This window comes from Solea solea, chromosome 6 (assembly GCF_958295425.1).
Source record: "Solea solea chromosome 6, fSolSol10.1, whole genome shotgun sequence".
NCBI lineage: Eukaryota > Metazoa > Chordata > Actinopteri > Pleuronectiformes > Soleidae > Solea > Solea solea.
The window spans coordinates 7,222,848-7,241,445 of NC_081139.1; the positions used below are offsets into that span (position 1 = coordinate 7,222,848).

Here is an 18,598-nt window from a genome sequence, read left to right on the forward strand (position 1 = left end):
GTAGTTCTTCGGTTGTCAATAACAAGCAAAGAACCGTAAATAAAATATAAATAAATGCATTAATTTGAGCACATACAATATTAATACATTTTTATTTGCCGAGTTTTAATGATTTACTAAGAGTTTTAGCTCATTTTCTCCAACATAAGCTGAGGCTGACTCACCCTCATGTTCCGGAACTGTTAAAAACAGCGAGGTTCGTGTTGCCTAGCAACCGATTTAGCCTGTCACTAACCCGACATGTGGATAAACGAGGCAGTTTCTTGTCATTAAACATATATTTCGTCGGGTTTTTTTTCTCTCTGATAAAAAGGTCGTAACTCTAGCTGTTTTAGTCTGTTTTTTTTGTCAGATAACGTGTTGATGTGTCTGCCAGCGCAGTTCGGCGTAGCGTCGAACTACGCAACTCCGCCGCTGCTTACGTAAAGAGCGTAAAATCCAGTCTCGTCGTATTTGAACTCCTGTTTTTCGTCGTTGATGCACGACACAGTGCCTTTCCCTCTGCGAGACATGTTTTCTTCCCACTACAGCTCTGCTGCTGCTGTTTTGTCGCCTCTTCCTCTGAGCTGAACTCACCGCTGCTGCTGCTTCTTCTTCTTCTTCTTCGTCGGTGTGTCGGTGGTGTTTGTCCGGCCCACCGCCACTGGCAGCGAGCGGAGCCCCCTTTCTCCCGAAGACACGGCTCCTACCATGACCTGCTCCTCCTGCGAACATCCTGCCGAATTTCGCTGAATGGGAAATTCGTGGCCGGTGCCAGGTTTCCACAGCGACTGTCCACCCGGTCCCACTGACACCATCGTTATTGCTCTAAATGAGGACAGCCATACTGATCTAACACGGCTCCTCGCTACTGCGCGTCTCGGATTTTTGGGCTGAATCTTAAGACGCGTCAAAGGTAAGTTGCACGTCGCTCGTGACGCTTTAATGCGGCGAAATAAGAACACGTTCTGTCAAGAATGAACAGCAGCAGCGTGTTTTTGGTGTGTTACTCCCGCATTTTCACCCCTTTTTTCTATGTGTTTAAAGCCAGCGTCTGGACCCCCTCCTCTCCCACTGACTTGTATTTCATTGTTGCTCAGGCCATTCACTCACATATGGTCAGTGGCGCTCAGGCTGGTGCCAGACCATTTACTACACGCCCTCACCAAACGAAAACCGTGTTTAAATGTCATTTTTTTTCCCCTCTGTATTTTCATCGGATGAGAAGCGTTAAACTGACCGCGCGCACAAAATAAAGCCAACAAGCCATCGAAATTCAAAATGGAGCTGTAACAGCACCTGTTTTGATTCATCAGGCCGCATATGCGCTGTATGTGAGCCGGAGACCACGACAACCCTCAGCAGCATTTGTTCTTTTATCCAGCATTTGTTCCTGCTGTCAATCACACATCCATGTTGACGTTGTGCTGTGCTGTTTGTGCAACACACGCCCTGACGTGTATTTCCTTTTAATTATTATTATTTTATTGTTAATTCCCATAGTAAAGCCTTCATCATTCTGACAGCTGCTTCTCCGTAGGCAGCTATACTACCCCACCCCATGTTTCCCCTAAAGCAGCTTTGCTGACAACAACTGGTGTTTATCCTGTGGAAATAGATTTCTAATTACTCGGACAATCTATTTACAGTTGGTTTGGAGTCTTTGGGTGCATTCCAGCTCATTTCCATATGGGACTGGATTCATGTTTGTTGTCATTAAGACACACAAACACTGGGTTTTTACCACTGGACTATTAAATGATAAGAACAAAACATCCACAAATCTGTTTGGAGCTGAAGTAGGCCTTAGGATTTGGGTTAAATAATGAATTGTAATATTTCAGACATATTGCCCGATTTGATCAGCTAAATCTAGCTTCGTAAATATGAAGTTATAGATCCAAAACTGACTGGAGAATTACTACATGGCAGGTTGTTTCTGTTATTGATTCCACTTATGATTATCCTCTCATTAAATCATGTTAAATAGTCTTGTTTTGTCCACAAACAAAAAGATAAGATACTTCGTCACAGCAGCAAAGACAGTAAAGCTAAAGATAATAAATAATAAACATGCATTTCCGGGAAAGTACAACATAGAAAGATATTAACAATATGACTATAAAAAGTTAAAATAGAATGCACATTACAGACAGTTTCCAGAATATATACAGCATAGGCTTGATATTTACAGTATAAACAAAGCAATCATGTTCAGTTTTCTGTCAGATTCAACCAATGTTTGGATTACCAGGAGAAATGGCAGCTCATTTAGTCGTTAGTTAATCAGCTCATAACTGAATAATTGTTGCAGCCCTTTTTACAGCGTGTGTGATTTACTCATTTGTTTATTTCTTCAAATTGTGATTTTGATAAGTAAGTATTTGTGTTCAGCCCTAAATCCTTCAAATCCTCTCTCTCTCTCTCTCTCTCTCTCTCTCCCTCCCTCTCTTTCTCTCTCTCTCTCTTCAACAAGCTGAGGGAGTTCATGCAGCGCATCAAAACGACAACAACAACAACAACAACAACACAGGGCTGTGTTGATAGTCTATAGAAATGTCACAGACACTGTCAAACACTCAGGGCGTCTCAGGCAGAACCCAAAAATAAACGATTAAAAAGAAAACACTGCTCGTCAACAGCTTTATTGTGGATTAACCTTCTGATTGACTAGACTTTAATAGACCAATAAAACAGGCTCCAAGAGAAGTGTTCGGGGAAAAGAAAGACTATGGCCCTTCATTTTAATATCCAGTATATCACAGAGATTGCAGTCATGTGCTGTCATTAATAAACGTCCCTTGAATTCATGGCCTAATCACTGTTTAAATGTGCTGCACCTCTGGCACAGAACAGCCTTTGTGTCCTCCTTCAGCACGGTCGGCCCTACGTCATTGCACTAATCATCCTTGAGCAGCACTTTTCTCACAGCAGAGATCGTTTGCTGCCAGAGCCTCCCGTAATAAGAGATGGACGGAAAACGGAAGTGCCCTTTTTTTATCAGTTGAATACCAAAGTGCCCTTCTCTTCCTCATGCGCTTCTTCCTCTCACATGTCCCCTCCACCCCCCTCTGTTTGTTTGTCACTGAATGAGGAATACAGACCATGAGCTGGAGCAGCAGCAGCGGCAGCAACTCCAAACAGGCTCATCACTGTGAAGGTCTAAAGGTGTGTGTTGGAGTTGAGGAAAGATTTGCCGTACTGTACAGACAACGGCACAGATTTGATTAAGAAAAGTGGCACATGACACATGGGGCACACTTGATATTGAGTTCCGTCTTTGGCCCTTCAAATCGACTTATTCTCTTCAGAGATAATGGATAATTTGTTATTTTATTAGGACAGCGAGACTAATGTGCACATTTCCTTTCATTTCAATCTTGAGGGGAAACATCATTGCTCCTCCCCCCTCATCTTCCCTCCCTCCTGGGCAAACTGTAATTTTCCCATTTGACTGAAAACACTGGCTTGAACTCCGTCACTCTCTGCAGCACACAGTGGCAACTGTTACCGTCTGCTGTGACTCAGTGAGGTCTGTCGTGGCCAAATGTGCTCATGTGCCCGACCAGATACTTAACGGCTTCGTCTGCTCTGCTTCACATGGAGGTTTATGCTGATCTTTGATCATCAGGCAGAGGAAACATGAGGGAGAAGCACATTTGGGAATCTTTTAAGTTGTCCTTAAATGTCCAGTGTGTGTAACATAGCAGACGTCTGCTTGCTGACGGTTCGCGTGCGGTAAAATGTTGTCATCGGCACGTTTCCACAGTGGTTGAGTGGACCCTGTGTGGAAGATTGCGAGCACACCTCCAGCTTAAGTCTGCGCACGCGCTGTGTCGCACAACACTTTCAAGTGCAGTTGGTGAGACCACAATGAAGACAGTGAGGATGGAAATTTGCTTGAGGTCATGAGAGGAAGACTGTTGTACCCACAATCAATTATTTAACCCACAAAAATCGCTGCTACTGCGATGGAATGTGAGAGCAAGTACGCATGTGTGGAAAGCCAGATTGCTGAATGTCAGCACAGAAATGCAAAACCCTTTTTATCTGCAATTAAGGCGAGGGCCATGCTTTACAGAGGCAGCCATCTTGCGCTGCCATATTTCCACAGCAGCCTGGGCAGACATGCATGTTTTGAAGTGGAAACTTACTATGCAAATGATTTCACCCACCCAGTCTAAGAGTTTAGCTCTCGAAATAGTAAATAGTGTTTAAATCCGTATCCAGCGTAGTTCCCAAATTCAGTGATCTCCTAAATGGATAACGTCCAGATAGTTAAGTGCTGGGCCCTTGAACTCAAAACTGACCGTAGGGCGTCAAGGATTTGACAAAGATTTTAAGAGTCGTTCATAGTTTTTAACACATGTTGCCACTCATTACAACCTCTTTTAATTTCTTTCACATTTGTTATGAATCAGTTTTTCCTCACACTTCAATGTAAGAGAAATGTCAACGTCCACGTTGTGTGCAAAAAGCAAATAGACCTGAAGTTGGCTGAAGCTGATAAGTCATCAGGAAGCGGTCTGAGTTATTCCCATGAAGCATAGGTGTTTTCCAAAGTTTCCCTGAAACTGCCTTGACATTGTGACAACACTGACATGCTGATTCCTGGTAGATGTAACATTGACCACATTCACATCTTGATTTCATTGGATTAGGACTGTGTTAGAAACTAAGACACTAAGACAGGATTTATTCATGGACAGGAGGAACATTTGCTTTTGACAAAAAAGTATTTCAGTGCAGACACTTGGACACATGAGTGTTTTAACAATGGAGGGGAATGTAAACCTTGCCTTTTGTTTATAAAATCACTTTTGAACTGACAATATGGTTTTATGCCATTTTCTCGGGTCAGGCCAGAGCACGTGTGATAATGACACTATGACAATAATGAACATAGCCTGATTTGACACCCCACAACACCCACTTTCACCCCCTTCCCTACAGTGTTTTCCTCTCACCCAGCATTCGCTTCACGTGCCAGGGCAGTGTAATAGATTTTGTAGGACTGTAAGATCAACACATGTCTGAGGTGCATACTGTACCAAGAGAACAACACTTTTATTTGAGTTTTAGTGTTTTGGTCAAAGTTTTGGCATCTGAATTTGAATTTTATAGCAACAAAACTTAAGACCCATGACCCTCATATGGAGGATAAGTGGTAGAAGATGGATGGGTGGATGGATGGATGAAAACTTAAGACATGTGGGGTTTCCATCCTGTTTTTATAATTCATACTAGTGATGGGCAGGAATATTCAATTATTTGTTTGATAAAAACTGAAAAATGTTCTATCAATAATTGCATTGGTTTGAAAAAAAATACCCCAATGACTACATCATGTGTGACCCGGCATTACTTTAACTAGCTCTCATGTGCATCAAGTATTCAAATATTCAAATGTGTAGCAACCATAGTTACAAGTGGCAATGTGTCTAGCTGTCACTTCTGCCCTCAGTAAATCTAGTCTGTTTGAACTGAACCACTGACTCAGTTCTAGTCCAGTTGTTTGTTCAGTGAAATCTTTTCATTTTCTGGGTTTAGTTTGAGAGCAAAATCAAACAACATCGTGATCTTTGTTAACTGAACATCTAGAGGATGATTTAACTGTAGGTCTGACTCATTCTAAATGGCCTACTGAAAGTAACCTCCACATCCACAGTACTCTGTTGTATTACATAACTTTTATTTGACATCACCTTTAATACCAGGAATGAATTAATAAAGTGGTATACAGAATATAGTGATATATTAATGCTAGATGCAAAAGAAATTTAAATACAATTTGATTTACACTGATAAAGAGCTTCTTTGTTACCCTCCCAGCCCATGCTCCTCCTCCTCATCTCGCTTCCTGCCTCCCATCCTGCCCTCCCACTGTTCAGGTGCCTGTTCTTGTTGCAGTCTCTGGCATGGTGGTGTGGTGCAATCTGGTTCTCCCACATTCCTCTACGCTAGTTTTTTTGGATGGAGTAACTGAAATATCTCCTCATCTTTTAATTTTCCCCACTCCTTTTTTTTATTTATTTCAGTTAGTCTTTATCTTACAGCGTCAGTAAGACTCGTGTGTTTGCACTTCTCGACGTAAGGGCACTTTGGACACCATTTTGGGAAGAGGCATGAGGCTCGGCTACAGTGCCAGCTCTGTTGTTTACATATGTTGCCTCTTAGGCTGTCAAGGGTTTTCTGGCATGTGAGGGCAAAGTCCTGGAGAGAGCAAAGTGTTAAACATTGTGTGCATGTTTGCCGCGTCAGTCGAGTATCATAACCTCTCCTCCTCGGTGTGTGCTTCTACTCCATGAGTCGTTTTCCCTACTGCAATCCCAGCTGAGCCGTCCATGAGCAAGATATTGTCAATGTCAAATTTTATTATACTGCACAGAGCTGCAAAGACTAATCAATCAATCAATGAGTTGAGGAACAGAACACTAGCATATCAAATGAGTGTGGATGGTTCTGATGGTTTAGTCCGTTTTACAGAACAAGGTTCACCTGGACACCGACAATCTAACTTTTGATCTTACCTTACATTGTGATTATGATGTTTATGAGTTGTGAAGACAATATTTCAGTCAGTGTGTTGTGTGTGTGTGTGACTCACATTTACATTACGTCCACTGCAGCAAAAAGTCACCATAATAACAGGACATTATTAACCAATTACGATTTGCACATCTTCATAATGACTGTGACTAAGATTGGAATACTCAGCATGTCTTGAAGGAGAATTATTCACTTCATGGTGAAGCTGCAGCTTGAAACAATCCCACATAAGGTTACAAAAATCAAATTATCTTCATTTTAAATCAGTTATACAAATACAAACATGCCTTGGGGTAATCATGTTTTACTGACACTATTGACTTGATCGGCGTTATGTCGCATTTATGCTGTCCATGTAAACAAAGATCCTCCTGCTCAAGATCATACACAATCTTTTAACCCACACCTAAAACACTTTTACTTATACAATGGACTTGGTCACTAAGTAGAGCTGTAATTCGGCAGTAAGTAAGTGTTGGGGATCAGATCCAAACTCTGCGAAAAACCAAAATACAAGCTTCACGAGTGTCGAGCTGAAGTTACATTTACTAGAACATCAGCTGTTGCTGCCGTTCTATGGCTTTCGTAAAGTAAAAAAATAATCCTCAAGACAAATTCCACAAAAATATGCATCTTTTAGTGTCTGTTTTGCATGTGTATTGACTTCATGAGCTGCTTTCTGTTCCGTCAAGGCTGTAAACCGTCATACTGTGGACTCGCACCCTTTTCACATGTTTTGTGTGAGGCAGTCACTCACTGATCACACAATTCCCGCAGTCCTGGCACCATGGGAAATGCACATTGGCAGGAGTTGAATCAAATCTCGTGTGTGTGTGTGTGTGTGTGTGTGTGTGTGTGTGTGTGTGTGTGTGTTTCTCTCATGCTCATGTACTCACTTCTCTTTTCTGCACTCGGATCCTTCAGTATCTTTGAGAATTCCCATACCTGTGTAATTATGTTCTGGTTGCACATTACACTTAAAATGCCCCCTACGTCTCATCTGTCCATGCAGTGTACTACAACCACCTACGCGTTCTTTTTTCAGCCGCTGCCAGCTCCTTTCTCCTCGTCTGTTAATAACCCTTTCGATCACACACACACGTGTGCTGGAAACACTTGCATGTGTCGGGAAAAAGGATGTGAGACAAAAGTGTGGTTATGCATGAGTGTGTGTGACAGAGCCTTGCTTCCCAAACACTAAGGAGCAGCGGCACGCACACACACACACACACACACACACACACGTACAGGTGTGGTGAATATTCTATCTGGAACCGACACTGCTTCTATTCTCAAAGAAACTGAGCTGTTTCGTGTGTGTGTGTGTGTGCGTGTGTGTGTGAGTCTGTTCCGACTGGCCTGAAGTAGCCATCCTCACAGTGAGTCATCACACAGAGCCTGGAGGGGAGGCTTGGACTCGGTGTGCGGACACAGCACTCCAGCTTTCTGTGGCTGCACTTGACTGTCTGAGCATGTTTGTCTTTGTCTGCTCATAATGACACGGTGCGCTCTTGACTTGTTGCATTTATCAGGCCACAATAGATGTGTTCAGCAGCAGGGTGGAAAGGAGAAGAGGCAGTATACAGTAATTATCTGTCGAAGATTGGAACACTTTCTATTGCGTCACTCCACACGCACGGTACTGAAGCTCCTGCGTTGGAGGTTTTTGTTTTCCCCCTGAATGCTTATTGATTTAGAACAGACGGAAATTACCTTAAATGTACAGTATGAGGGCTGACTGATTCAAGGGATCCAGTTTTTCAGAGTATTTGCATGCTAAATAGTTCTAACTGAACCTGGAACTGCTCCAATAAGTGTAGTGGTCTGGTGGACTTAAGTACGATGTGAGGCTGGGAACACGCACAGCTCTGAGGCTGAGAAAGGTCGGTGAATGAAACTGGACAAGAATCTTTCTTGGTTTCTGAATGAGATCCATGAATAACTTTTGTACATGTAAAAGAATGTATGTTTTACATGCTGGAAAGTTACATCATTCAGTAAAACTGAATTTAAAATGACAGAAAATAGCAACACTGGAAACTATTCACAATCCAAAGATATTTTAAATGCAATGACATAAAACCAAGAAAAGTGGCAAAACTGTCACTGGGGTTTTCAAGTTGATGTGATTTTTTTTATCAAATGTTTAAAGATGACAAACCACTGTGACTCATTTCACAATATTAATATAGATGAGGAATTTTGTGCATAGTATAACATTTTTGACTTATTTTTTACGACCATTTCTGTAAAGCCATGTTTAGGAAATAAGACTGTTATTTTTAATAAGGTAAAAATAATAAGGGAAACCAGTGACACTTTAATAAATCTACAAATGACTGCTCTAGACCACTTCTCCTTTGAGGGTCATAGGGGAAGATGGAACTGCTCATAGTTAACATTTGGCCAGTGGCAGGGGTTACATGTGATACCAGTCCAGTGCAAGGACTTTATCATATTATATATTATTAAAATTACTTTGCCATTAGTCGGCTACTAACTCCAGTTTTTGCTTGTTCTAGGTCTGCACATGGGGGCGGGCAAGAGCAAGCCCAAGGAGCCGGGCCAGCGCTCCATGAGTCTGGACGGGACCATCGGCACAGGCTCGGACAGCGGGCGCTTTCACCACCTGAGCCCCGCCCAGCAGACCCAAACCCCCAACAGGAGCCCCGCCGTGGGCACAGGCAGGAGGGGGCATCAAGGGCAGCACCATCACGCCCCGACCAACACTCCTGAGATGGCTCTTTTCGGAGGTGTGGACCACACGGGCACGATCACCTCACCCCATAGAGGACCTCTGTCAGGTAGGGAACATGTGACAGTTCATGGAGAAACCCAGAAATCATTTTAATTTCATCAACAGTGTCCGTACAATAAATATGTAGCTGTCTTCGTGTGAAGACTGGAAACATTGAAAAGCTCAACTTGCTGAATTCCACTTCCACTTCCACCTAATCAGTATAATTGTAAGAATATACATTTTACTGGTAGTTTTTGACATTTGGACAGAGCCACACTAGTTGTTTCCCCATTTGCGGTCTTTGTGCTAAGATAAGCCAACAATTTCCTCATTCTAGTTCCAAAGTAAACATGTTGATGTCAGCAACCTTCCAAATTAAATCTCAGTCAGTCCCTTAATTTCAAACTACCTCAAATTTGACTAACAGAACAAATACAGTGATCATATCTCATCCAAATTCAAACCAGCTTCCCCTTGTCTTTGAAGTTGCTTGTGTCATGGTGTTATTGCTGCTGCTGTAATGTGTCTAGACCGGCCAGATGGTTGAGTTAATGCTGCTCCATCCAGAGAGTGAAGGGGGCAGCTGGTGAATCAGGAGCAGCTCTGTCGGGTCGCCTCTTCCTGCCGAGCATCTAATGACCCAGTCGGTGTTTGGCTCATTCAAAGCACGGGGTTTGAAGATGCTTTCGAAAATAGAAAACCAATGATGGGATGACTTTGTCCTTCACGGACGATCGGTCACAAGCAGTCCGAATGTCGATATTTCTCATCAGTCGTTGGCAAATTGCTTCACGCAGATTTATAGCGTTACCTGTACAGTAAATAACAAAGTATTACCACAGGCCAGACTTTATTGTTAACGCTAAATTCTGGAAGTTGGTGTGAGTAGGTCATGCAGGGAAGTCCCTCCGTCTTAAATTACTTTGTTCCCTAAAAATGTGTTACTATGTTTGTGTTTCCTGCAGGAGGTGTCACTACATTTGTGGCACTGTATGACTATGAGTCACGGACAGCGTCTGATCTGACCTTTCGGAAAGGCGACCGGCTACAGATAGTCAACAACACGTAAGATTCAAGTCATCTCTCTCTCCCTCTCTCTCTCTCTCCCTCTCTCAGTGAAGCCACAGCTTCACAAGCAGATTTGTCAACGCACATCATGTGAGGACGAGGGCACACAGTCGTGTATGTGAACGAATACTGTGGGAGTGAGTCAGTAACAGTTGCAGAGTCTACAGTCTGATACTTGATAGCAAACACATTCTCACAGTGTCATTATAGTACTCCACACACTCTATAGAAAACCTGTCATCGCAAGATATACACTTATATCTCCCAGCTCATGGATAACGCCTAAAAGGTTGTTTTCTGTTGGATATCAACACATTTCGAAGCACATAATGTTTTTAATTAAAAGTCACAGGGTATATATTATGGTAGTAGGCAGTTTTTAACTTAAAGCACTGGGGCAGACTTCACACACACAGGTGTTTAAAATCAAAACAATGGTGTTTCTTGTCTATTCCTCTGCACTCTTTCAGTAACTTCCTGCCATGAGTCTGGTCAGCTGCATTAATATAGTCTTGACGCTACATACTGGGGCTGATTTAAGAAAAATAAAATGAAATGCATTCGTCCTTTGGAAGATTTTATATAAATTATTAATGCTAATAATGAATTGAAAGCAGATCCTCTGTGACCATATGACATAAGTCCAGAGATCCCACATGATGGGAGTAATGAATAAAAACCCTGCAGCCCCAGCATGTAGACCCACTGCATACCCACCTCCTCTGCTCTCTGTCTTTGCTCTGCTGTGCTGCTTGCCTTGCTATGTCTCTTTGCTGTGTTTTGATGTGTCTGCTGTGTCTGTTATCTCTCCCCCTCTCTCTCTCTTTCTTTCTTTCTTTCTTTCTCATGCTTCATGGTTTCTCCTAGGAAAAAGTACAGCTTCAGGTCAGTACTACTTTATGCAATAAAGGGTACGGACAGTGATTTTTGGGGCTCTTACACTTGTGAGTTATCATAAAAGCGTGAAATTAAATCTGCATTTTTTTGCTTTTTTTGGTGATTTTCATTTCAGGGTGAAGAGTCTGCTAACGCCTTGTGTTTTCTTCTTGCTGCTAACAAATCAATTGAAAAGACCAAAAATCCAAAAGTCACAAACTCACACCGACTGACATGTTGGTTCATTTTGATAAACATGGACATCATAGTTTATTTAAGTGAATCCTACCTGTACTGTAACTCATTAGTAAGCTACGTGTACACAGAATGATTCTGTGTAGTAAAACTTATGTCCAGGTGAAACCACAATACTGCATTTCTTTGAAAACAGGAAACTAATCTGTCCTGACACGCGCTTCTACTGTGAAGGGAAATCTAGTATTTTTGCCAGTCATGGTCTTTTCATGGGATCTGTTTACAGTGCAAAAAAGGATGAATTCTGTGCATTTATCTTCTTCTTCCTCTTCACTTCTTGCATTTAGAAAACCATTTAACCAGGCTGCATTGAGTAGTTGAGCAGTTTTCTGTTTGTTGTTGACTTGCGTTGCTGTCTGTGTCACAGAGAGGGGGACTGGTGGCTCGCTCGCTCCCTAACAACAGGCGAGAGTGGTTATATCCCCAGCAACTATGTGGCTCCGTCTGACTCCATCCAAGCAGAAGAGTAAATGATCTACTCCTTGTCTTCGCTGTAACAGTTTGTCGAGCACTTTTTCCACCGACAGAGATGTGAAGCATTTTGTCGGTAGCTGTGATGATGCATGCAGGTTCTGTATGCAGACACTAATGACTCATGCGCTGTCTTATATTTTCATTCTATATGTGCGAATCTAAAATCTGATCTGACTGCTTAGCTGACACTCGGGAGGAGCTTCTCACTGATCTTATTCTCCATGGCCCACTTTCTCAGGTGGTATTTTGGGAAGATCACACGGCGTGACTCAGAGAGGCTCCTTTTGAACCTCCAGAACAGACGAGGGACCTTCCTGGTGCGAGAGAGTGAGACCACTAAAGGTGAGAGGGGCAGATGCTTGCATCACTGCAGCGGCTACTCTCGACAAGATTTTTTTTTTTTAATGTGATTGATTTGTGTGTTTATGTAAGTATTAAAGATAGTATTGCAGCTGTTTTATTTAAAACAAGAGCTCCGAAGTTCTTTTTGATGGAACGCTGACTTGTGTCTGCCTCATTTCCCACTATGCGATGTCTACAGTTTCCAGCCGTATACGTATATACACTTCAAGCGTAACTAAACCCCCTGATCTGCAGCTAACTCCACCCAGTGCCTGATTTTGAAAAATGCCATGAAGTGGGCAGGGAGGTGTGAGTAAGAAGGATGGAGAACATCCTTTTTTAACCCAATATGTGTAATTTAAAATACTTAAAACTGCACTGTCAAGAATAGGACCTGGATCAAATCAACAACAAATTCTAGATGCACATATAGTAGATCAGTTTTCACCTGGAAAAAGTGATTTGTGTATTTAACTGCCAGACTATTGATCAATTGAAATACTGAGCAGTCACTTTCGCCTTCAGTTTAAAGATTTATCATTGTTTTAAGATGTATCTTGTGTCCATTGTGTCCATCAATGTGAACAACAGACACAGCCTCTTCCAAGAAGAATATAATCACTCACTCACTCACTCACTCATCTTCTGCCACTTTATCCTCCACAGGAGGGTTTTGGGGGCACTGGTGCCAATCCCAGCTGACATGGGGCGAAAGGTGGGGTACACCCTGGACAAGAGTATAATGTCTTCATCAAATAAAAATTAAAAAATAAAAAGCATTCTCACTACAAAGGACGACACTGTGCAGTAGCTGTTATCGCACTTTGAAAGAAGTTCTTCTGGGACTGAACTTAACGAGGCAGGATCTTGTAATTAAGTCATTTGTTAACTTTCACACAGTCCTGTGGCACCAGCATCTTTGTTCTCTGTCCCTGTGGCAGAGTTTTGCATCTTTCTTTGAAAGAACCTTGTGACATGGATGAACTCATCGGGGGGTTTATTTTGGAGGGAGTGCAGGGGGAAAAAAGGGTGGGGTGGAATGGAGTTGGGTTTGTGAATGGAAAGGGGTGAATCATTTGCTCTGCCAGAATTAGGTCAACCCTAGGAGGGTGCTGGATTTCCCCCCAGCTTCAAGTCTCTGTTTTCCCAACACACACACACATGCACACATGCATAATGAGGGAGGGAAGGAGAGGCATACAGAGTGGGTAGAACAGTCAAGAGGAGACTCAGGAGGAAAAAGGAAAGGGGGAGGAGCTTGTGTTCAATGACAAATGTGTGGTTCACAGCGTGACCGATAAGCACAGGCCTGCGACTCATGTGTTATCATAAGTCAATAATATCATATCGTGTTCAAGGCATGTGTGATCATCTATATGACTGAGGATATGAGCTCTGAAGTCTTGACCCACTTCTGCTTTCCAATCATGGGAGCTAAAAATCCATGCAGCTCAGCTCAGATACTGTGTGTGGCATTCAACTTACACACATGGGCAGAAAAGACCATGAAATTATACAAATGCTGCAGCTGTTGTGTCCATTAATCGTATTAAGTTGCTTTAGTAAGCACAAATTTAGACTAGTAAGCACTCTGGAATTACTCAAAAAAATACTATCTTGCAATCAATGTCAAATTCCAACCTTTGGGTTGATTCGCACATGGAAATTGATTTAGTACTCTCTCTTTTTTGGTAGAACTCTTGCATACATAGCCAGTAATGTCGTTTTTTTTAAATATTTGATTAGGAAGTCCCATCATGCATATAATCGGTAAACTACGTAAGAAATCCCTCCACAGAGGCATCTCTCGGTCAACTTGTTGGTTGTCTTTCAGCAGCTGCAAGGATCTAATTTGATTTATTTATATTCATATTTGATATGATTTATTGCTTTTTTAATTTTTCACACATATATTAATGGTTATGAAATCTAGTCTTTAGTGACATTTTCTTTACAAACACTTAAATCAGATTGTGCAGTAGGCCACACAGGACGATGTGAAGGCTAAGCTGACTTCCCCCCACACACACACACACACACACTAAGGTGTTGTCCAGGGACTTGCTCAGTGCAGCTGCTAGGAAACTCCGCAGAGCAGCTGTCACACAGGCCTTAATATGCCTGCTTTTATGGCTCTAACCTGTCTCTTGTCTGTTGTCTCTTCTCGTTCACAGGGGCATATTGCCTGTCGGTGCTTGATTATGACAACACCAAAGGCTTGAATGTTAAACATTACAAGATCAGGAAGCTGGACAGTGGTGGGTTCTACATCACCTCCCGTACCCAGTTCACCAGCCTACAGCAGCTCGTCTTTCACTACCGCAGTGAGTACTCACTCACACAAGTGCCAAAAGCTGTGATAGTTAACCTTCTATACTACCGTTGCCCTAAACCTGCCCCCTTTTCCTTTCACTCTCTTCCCCCATTTCAGAGCATTCTGATGGGCTATGCCATGCACTGTCAGATGTGTGTCCTGTGGCCAAACCTCAGACACAGGGACTGGCCAGGGACGCATGGGAGATCCCCCGAGAGTCCCTCCGCCTCGACCTCAAACTGGGACAGGGATGTTTTGGAGAAGTCTGGATGGGTTAGTACTACATTCTACCTCCTTCTAAAAGGAGTTAAAACTGTAGTGCGTAACTATTAAAAGTGATTTAGATTTATGATAAAGATTTGGTTTACGTCAAGACAGATGGAGGCAACGGCGACATTGTGCCGGTAAAGTGAGATGGCTGCAATCAGTTTGGTGTATAACTGATAACACAAAAAAAGTTTCTAAAGTAATTTCTACTGCTCAAAAACACGGGAGGATAGGTTTGATTCCATCTAAGTTCATCTAAATCAGGGGTGTCAAACTCATTTTTGTTCAGGGGCCACATACAGCACAATTTGATCCCAAGGGGGCCGGACCAGTAAAAATAGTCAAATAATAGCATAATAACCTATGAACAACAAGAACTCCTTTGTTTTACATTTAATGAAGGATATTTTTACAAAACATGAGGTTTCTTGAGAAATATAAGTGCAATTTCAACAATATCATGCCTAAATTTACTATTTACACAGCATACTGGATCTATAAAGGCACAAACATTTAGTCACGGGTATCTGGAGCATTTGACATTACGTTTAGATTAGTGTGAAATTTTAACAAATTCATCCTGTGGGCCAGATTGGACCCTCTGGCGGGCCGGTTCCGGCCCCCGGGCCGTATGTTTGACACCCCTGATCTAAATGAATCAGCTGCTGATCATATCAATGAGCAAATATATATAGATGTTCAAGTGCATTGGAATATTTCTCCTGGTCTCACAGTCACATAATGGAACAATACAGAAACGCAATATAAAACCATGTGAAAAACTCAAGATACTCATGATGTGTCAATCATCCATCTCATTTAATTTTGTCAGGTGAAAGTAAAGAGTTATATACTTGATTATGAATCATTGCGCTGTGTTTTCTCTCAGGTACATGGAACGGTACGACACGAGTAGCCATTAAAACCCTGAAGCCTGGCACCATGTCTCCGGAGGCCTTTCTCCAAGAAGCACAGGTCATGAAGAAGCTGAGGCATGAGAAGCTGGTCCAGCTGTACGCGGTGGTGTCGGAGGAGCCCATCTATATTGTCACCGAATACATGAGCCAAGGTGAAACGGGATGAAGTGGTGACGGAATGTTCAGGCTGTATCACACTAAATGAGTCATTTCTCTAAATACCATATTTGTGGCCCTGTAGGTAGTTTATTGGACTTCCTCAAAGGGGACGCAGGAAAGATGCTCCGTCTGCCTCAGCTGGTGGACATGGCCGCTCAGGTAAAACACATTATGTTCTAATGTGCTCTGCCTCTTATATAACCATGAAAAAAACTAAACAAAACAAAACAAAACCGTAAAGTGATCTGAAGACAAGATATAAACTCACTCTGTCCAGATTGCTGCGGGCATGGCCTACGTGGAGAGGATGAACTACGTCCACAGAGATCTGCGTGCCGCCAACATCCTGGTAGGAGACAACCTGGTGTGTAAAGTGGCAGACTTTGGTTTGGCAAGACTCATCGAAGACAACGAGTACACTGCAAGACAGGGTTAGTCCTCGCTGCTCGTTTCTAGAGATGTTGTTTTTGTCTATTAGTTAGGGCCCTCAGTCTTAATGTCTTTGTCCAGTTGTTTCTCAATCAAGAAGCACTGGTAAGAGTTGCTTTACATATGGACTTATAATAGACTTCACATCAATGATTGTGAGCTGTAATTGTTTGTTTTTAATTAATATGATCCTTTTAGGAGCCAAGTTCCCCATCAAATGGACGGCACCAGAGGCAGCTTTGTACGGCCGCTTCACCATCAAGTCAGACGTCTGGTCCTTTGGTGTGCTGCTCACAGAGCTGGCAACTAAAGGCAGAGTCCCCTATCCAGGTAGTCATTTTTACTGTCTCTTCCATCCTTAAATTACTCGGTCCCTCTCTAATTTGTTGTCTAAGTAGGATGACACCTGTAAGCCTTTCATTTTTAAATACTCATTTTCAGAATGCAGCTTCTCCATCATTAGAAACTATATCAAATCAAAAAGATGGGGGTAGATTAATCTATTATGACGACACACTTGTTGCCCTAAAATGGCAGATTGAGACTATTTAGTGTTTTACAAATAGAAATGATAAACATCAATATTTATTTATGTTTATTCTACCACATGTATTGTATTTAAATGACGGTTTCTTACGACAGGAATGGTGAACCGCGAGGTGCTGGACCAGGTGGAGCGCGGCTACAGGATGCCTTGCCCGTCAGAGTGTCCCAGCTCTTTACACGAGCTCATGCTGTCATGCTGGAGGAAGGACCCAGAGGAGAGGCCTACCTTTGAGTACCTGCAGGGCTTCCTAGAGGACTACTTCACCTCCACAGAACCCCAGTATCAGCCCGGGGAGAATTTATAGAACCACACACTGAAACCCCCGACCCGAGGAAGAGAACCTCAACACAGAACGATCTGCACTAACCGACCTCAGAGGAACGCCTGTGATGTGAGAGGATCTGAGCCTGTGAAACTCATCTGGGAGGAAGTTGAGATTCTTCTGTAGAAGCAAAAAACCGAAATAGGAACTGACAGAAATCCCCCCCCTTGCGTGCTATTGAGGAACTGCTGCAGAAGAACCTGGAGAACCTCCTCCCTGAAAGGATTCACTGTTTACTTAAGGTTCTCCTGTAGCTGTAAGAGGAGAACTCATGCTGGACAAACTTTGATTTGATCGATTTGAAGTAATGTGTTACCGACAGGTGCCGCTGATGTGGGAGGAACCGAATCAGGAAGCACAGAAGGCGCAAAGAAGGACAGAAGACTCCAGTCAAAGGGAGAACGTTAAGGGAGGATATTTCCCTTCGAGCATGAGCTGTTTAGAGACACCGCCCTCTTTCCCTCTTCTGTCACGTCTCTTTTTCACTCGTCTGTGTTTCTTTCTTTTTTTCCACCCACAGAAGAGCACTGCCACTGAGGCTCAGGTGCCAAAGCAGAGTCAGTCTCTCCCATCTGCCTTTCTCCTCTGTCTATTTCTGTTTGACTTTCAGTATCTTTCTCAACAGTTTTCCCAAGTTGCTGCTTCTTGAAATTGTCTCCAAATAACTCAGCTCTGGAACACTACTTTGCATCTTTATTTATGTTTACTTGGATATTATGTGCTGTATTCAACTGTTAATAGCAGACAAAGGTTCCTGGGTTTTTTTTCTCCCATTACTTTTTCAATGATTATTGACCATGACGGTAATTCCAGGATAGATCTACTCTGCAGGCAGGTTCTGTAATTCTGAGAATGAGGTCATTTATAGGATTTATTTTGTTTATTTATCTTGTTTATTCCCTCTGGGCCATGGTGCACTGCTGGATTCAACCTTGATGATTAAAACTGATTTTGGTACAGGTAGCGTTTGAATGCTTGTTGTTGATTTAACTGGAAAGTAGCAATGCAATTAATCAGCACTGCTGTGGTGGCAGTACAGAGCAGTTTAAGTAATGACCATCGCAGTGACAAATTAGGTATTAAACATTTGTGTGACCTACTAAGAGGCTCTTATGACTATGGAACCAATCATGTTACTGTATAATATCAAAAGTTGGCTCGAGGTGGAAAAATCTTAAGAGTAAAAGCCTGCTGTGCTCTGTGCCAAACAAATCACACCCCATACTGCTGTCTTGTGTATATACCGTTTTATCAGCAAGTTTTTTTTTGAGTTTGTTGGTTCTTTAACTGCATAATATTTACTTCAAATAAAACTTTGCATCATTTGCCCAGTAACTGTCAGGAGACAGAACAGATAAAC

At 42.4% G+C, this 18,598-nt stretch overlaps 1 protein-coding gene across 2 annotated transcripts; it reads left to right on the plus strand.

The window, feature by feature from the left end:
- The first annotated feature begins 425 nt into the window (after window positions 1–425).
- LOC131460730 (proto-oncogene tyrosine-protein kinase Src-like) lies at window positions 426–18,296 on the plus strand. 2 transcript variants are annotated; one of them, XM_058631470.1, is made up of 13 exons: window positions 426–895; window positions 9,051–9,332; window positions 10,234–10,333; window positions 11,204–11,221; window positions 11,835–11,933; window positions 12,180–12,283; window positions 14,458–14,607; window positions 14,715–14,870; window positions 15,754–15,933; window positions 16,023–16,099; window positions 16,218–16,371; window positions 16,568–16,699; window positions 17,012–18,296. In XM_058631470.1, exons 2-13 carry the CDS (start codon window positions 9,059–9,061, stop codon window positions 17,218–17,220), a joined length of 1,653 nt encoding a protein of 550 aa, XP_058487453.1. In that variant the 5' UTR covers window positions 426–895; window positions 9,051–9,058; the 3' UTR covers window positions 17,221–18,296. The 2 variants fall into 2 exon arrangements, with proteins under 2 accessions (XP_058487453.1, XP_058487454.1); XM_058631471.1 differs by lacking the exon at window positions 11,204–11,221.
- Window positions 18,297–18,598: the final 302 nt, after the last annotated feature.

Bases quoted from the DNA above. Each gene is read 5' to 3' on its own strand.
- LOC131460730 (XM_058631470.1), top strand. From the start codon at position 9,059: ATGGGGGCGGGCAAGAGCAAGCCCAAGGAGCCGGGCCAGCGCTCCATG. The intron at 9,333-10,233 runs GTAGGGAACATG...TGTTTCCTGCAG, and splicing joins CCATAGAGGACCTCTGTCAG to GAGGTGTCACTACATTTGTG. The intron at 11,934-12,179 runs GTAAATGATCTA...CCACTTTCTCAG, and splicing joins GACTCCATCCAAGCAGAAGA to GTGGTATTTTGGGAAGATCA.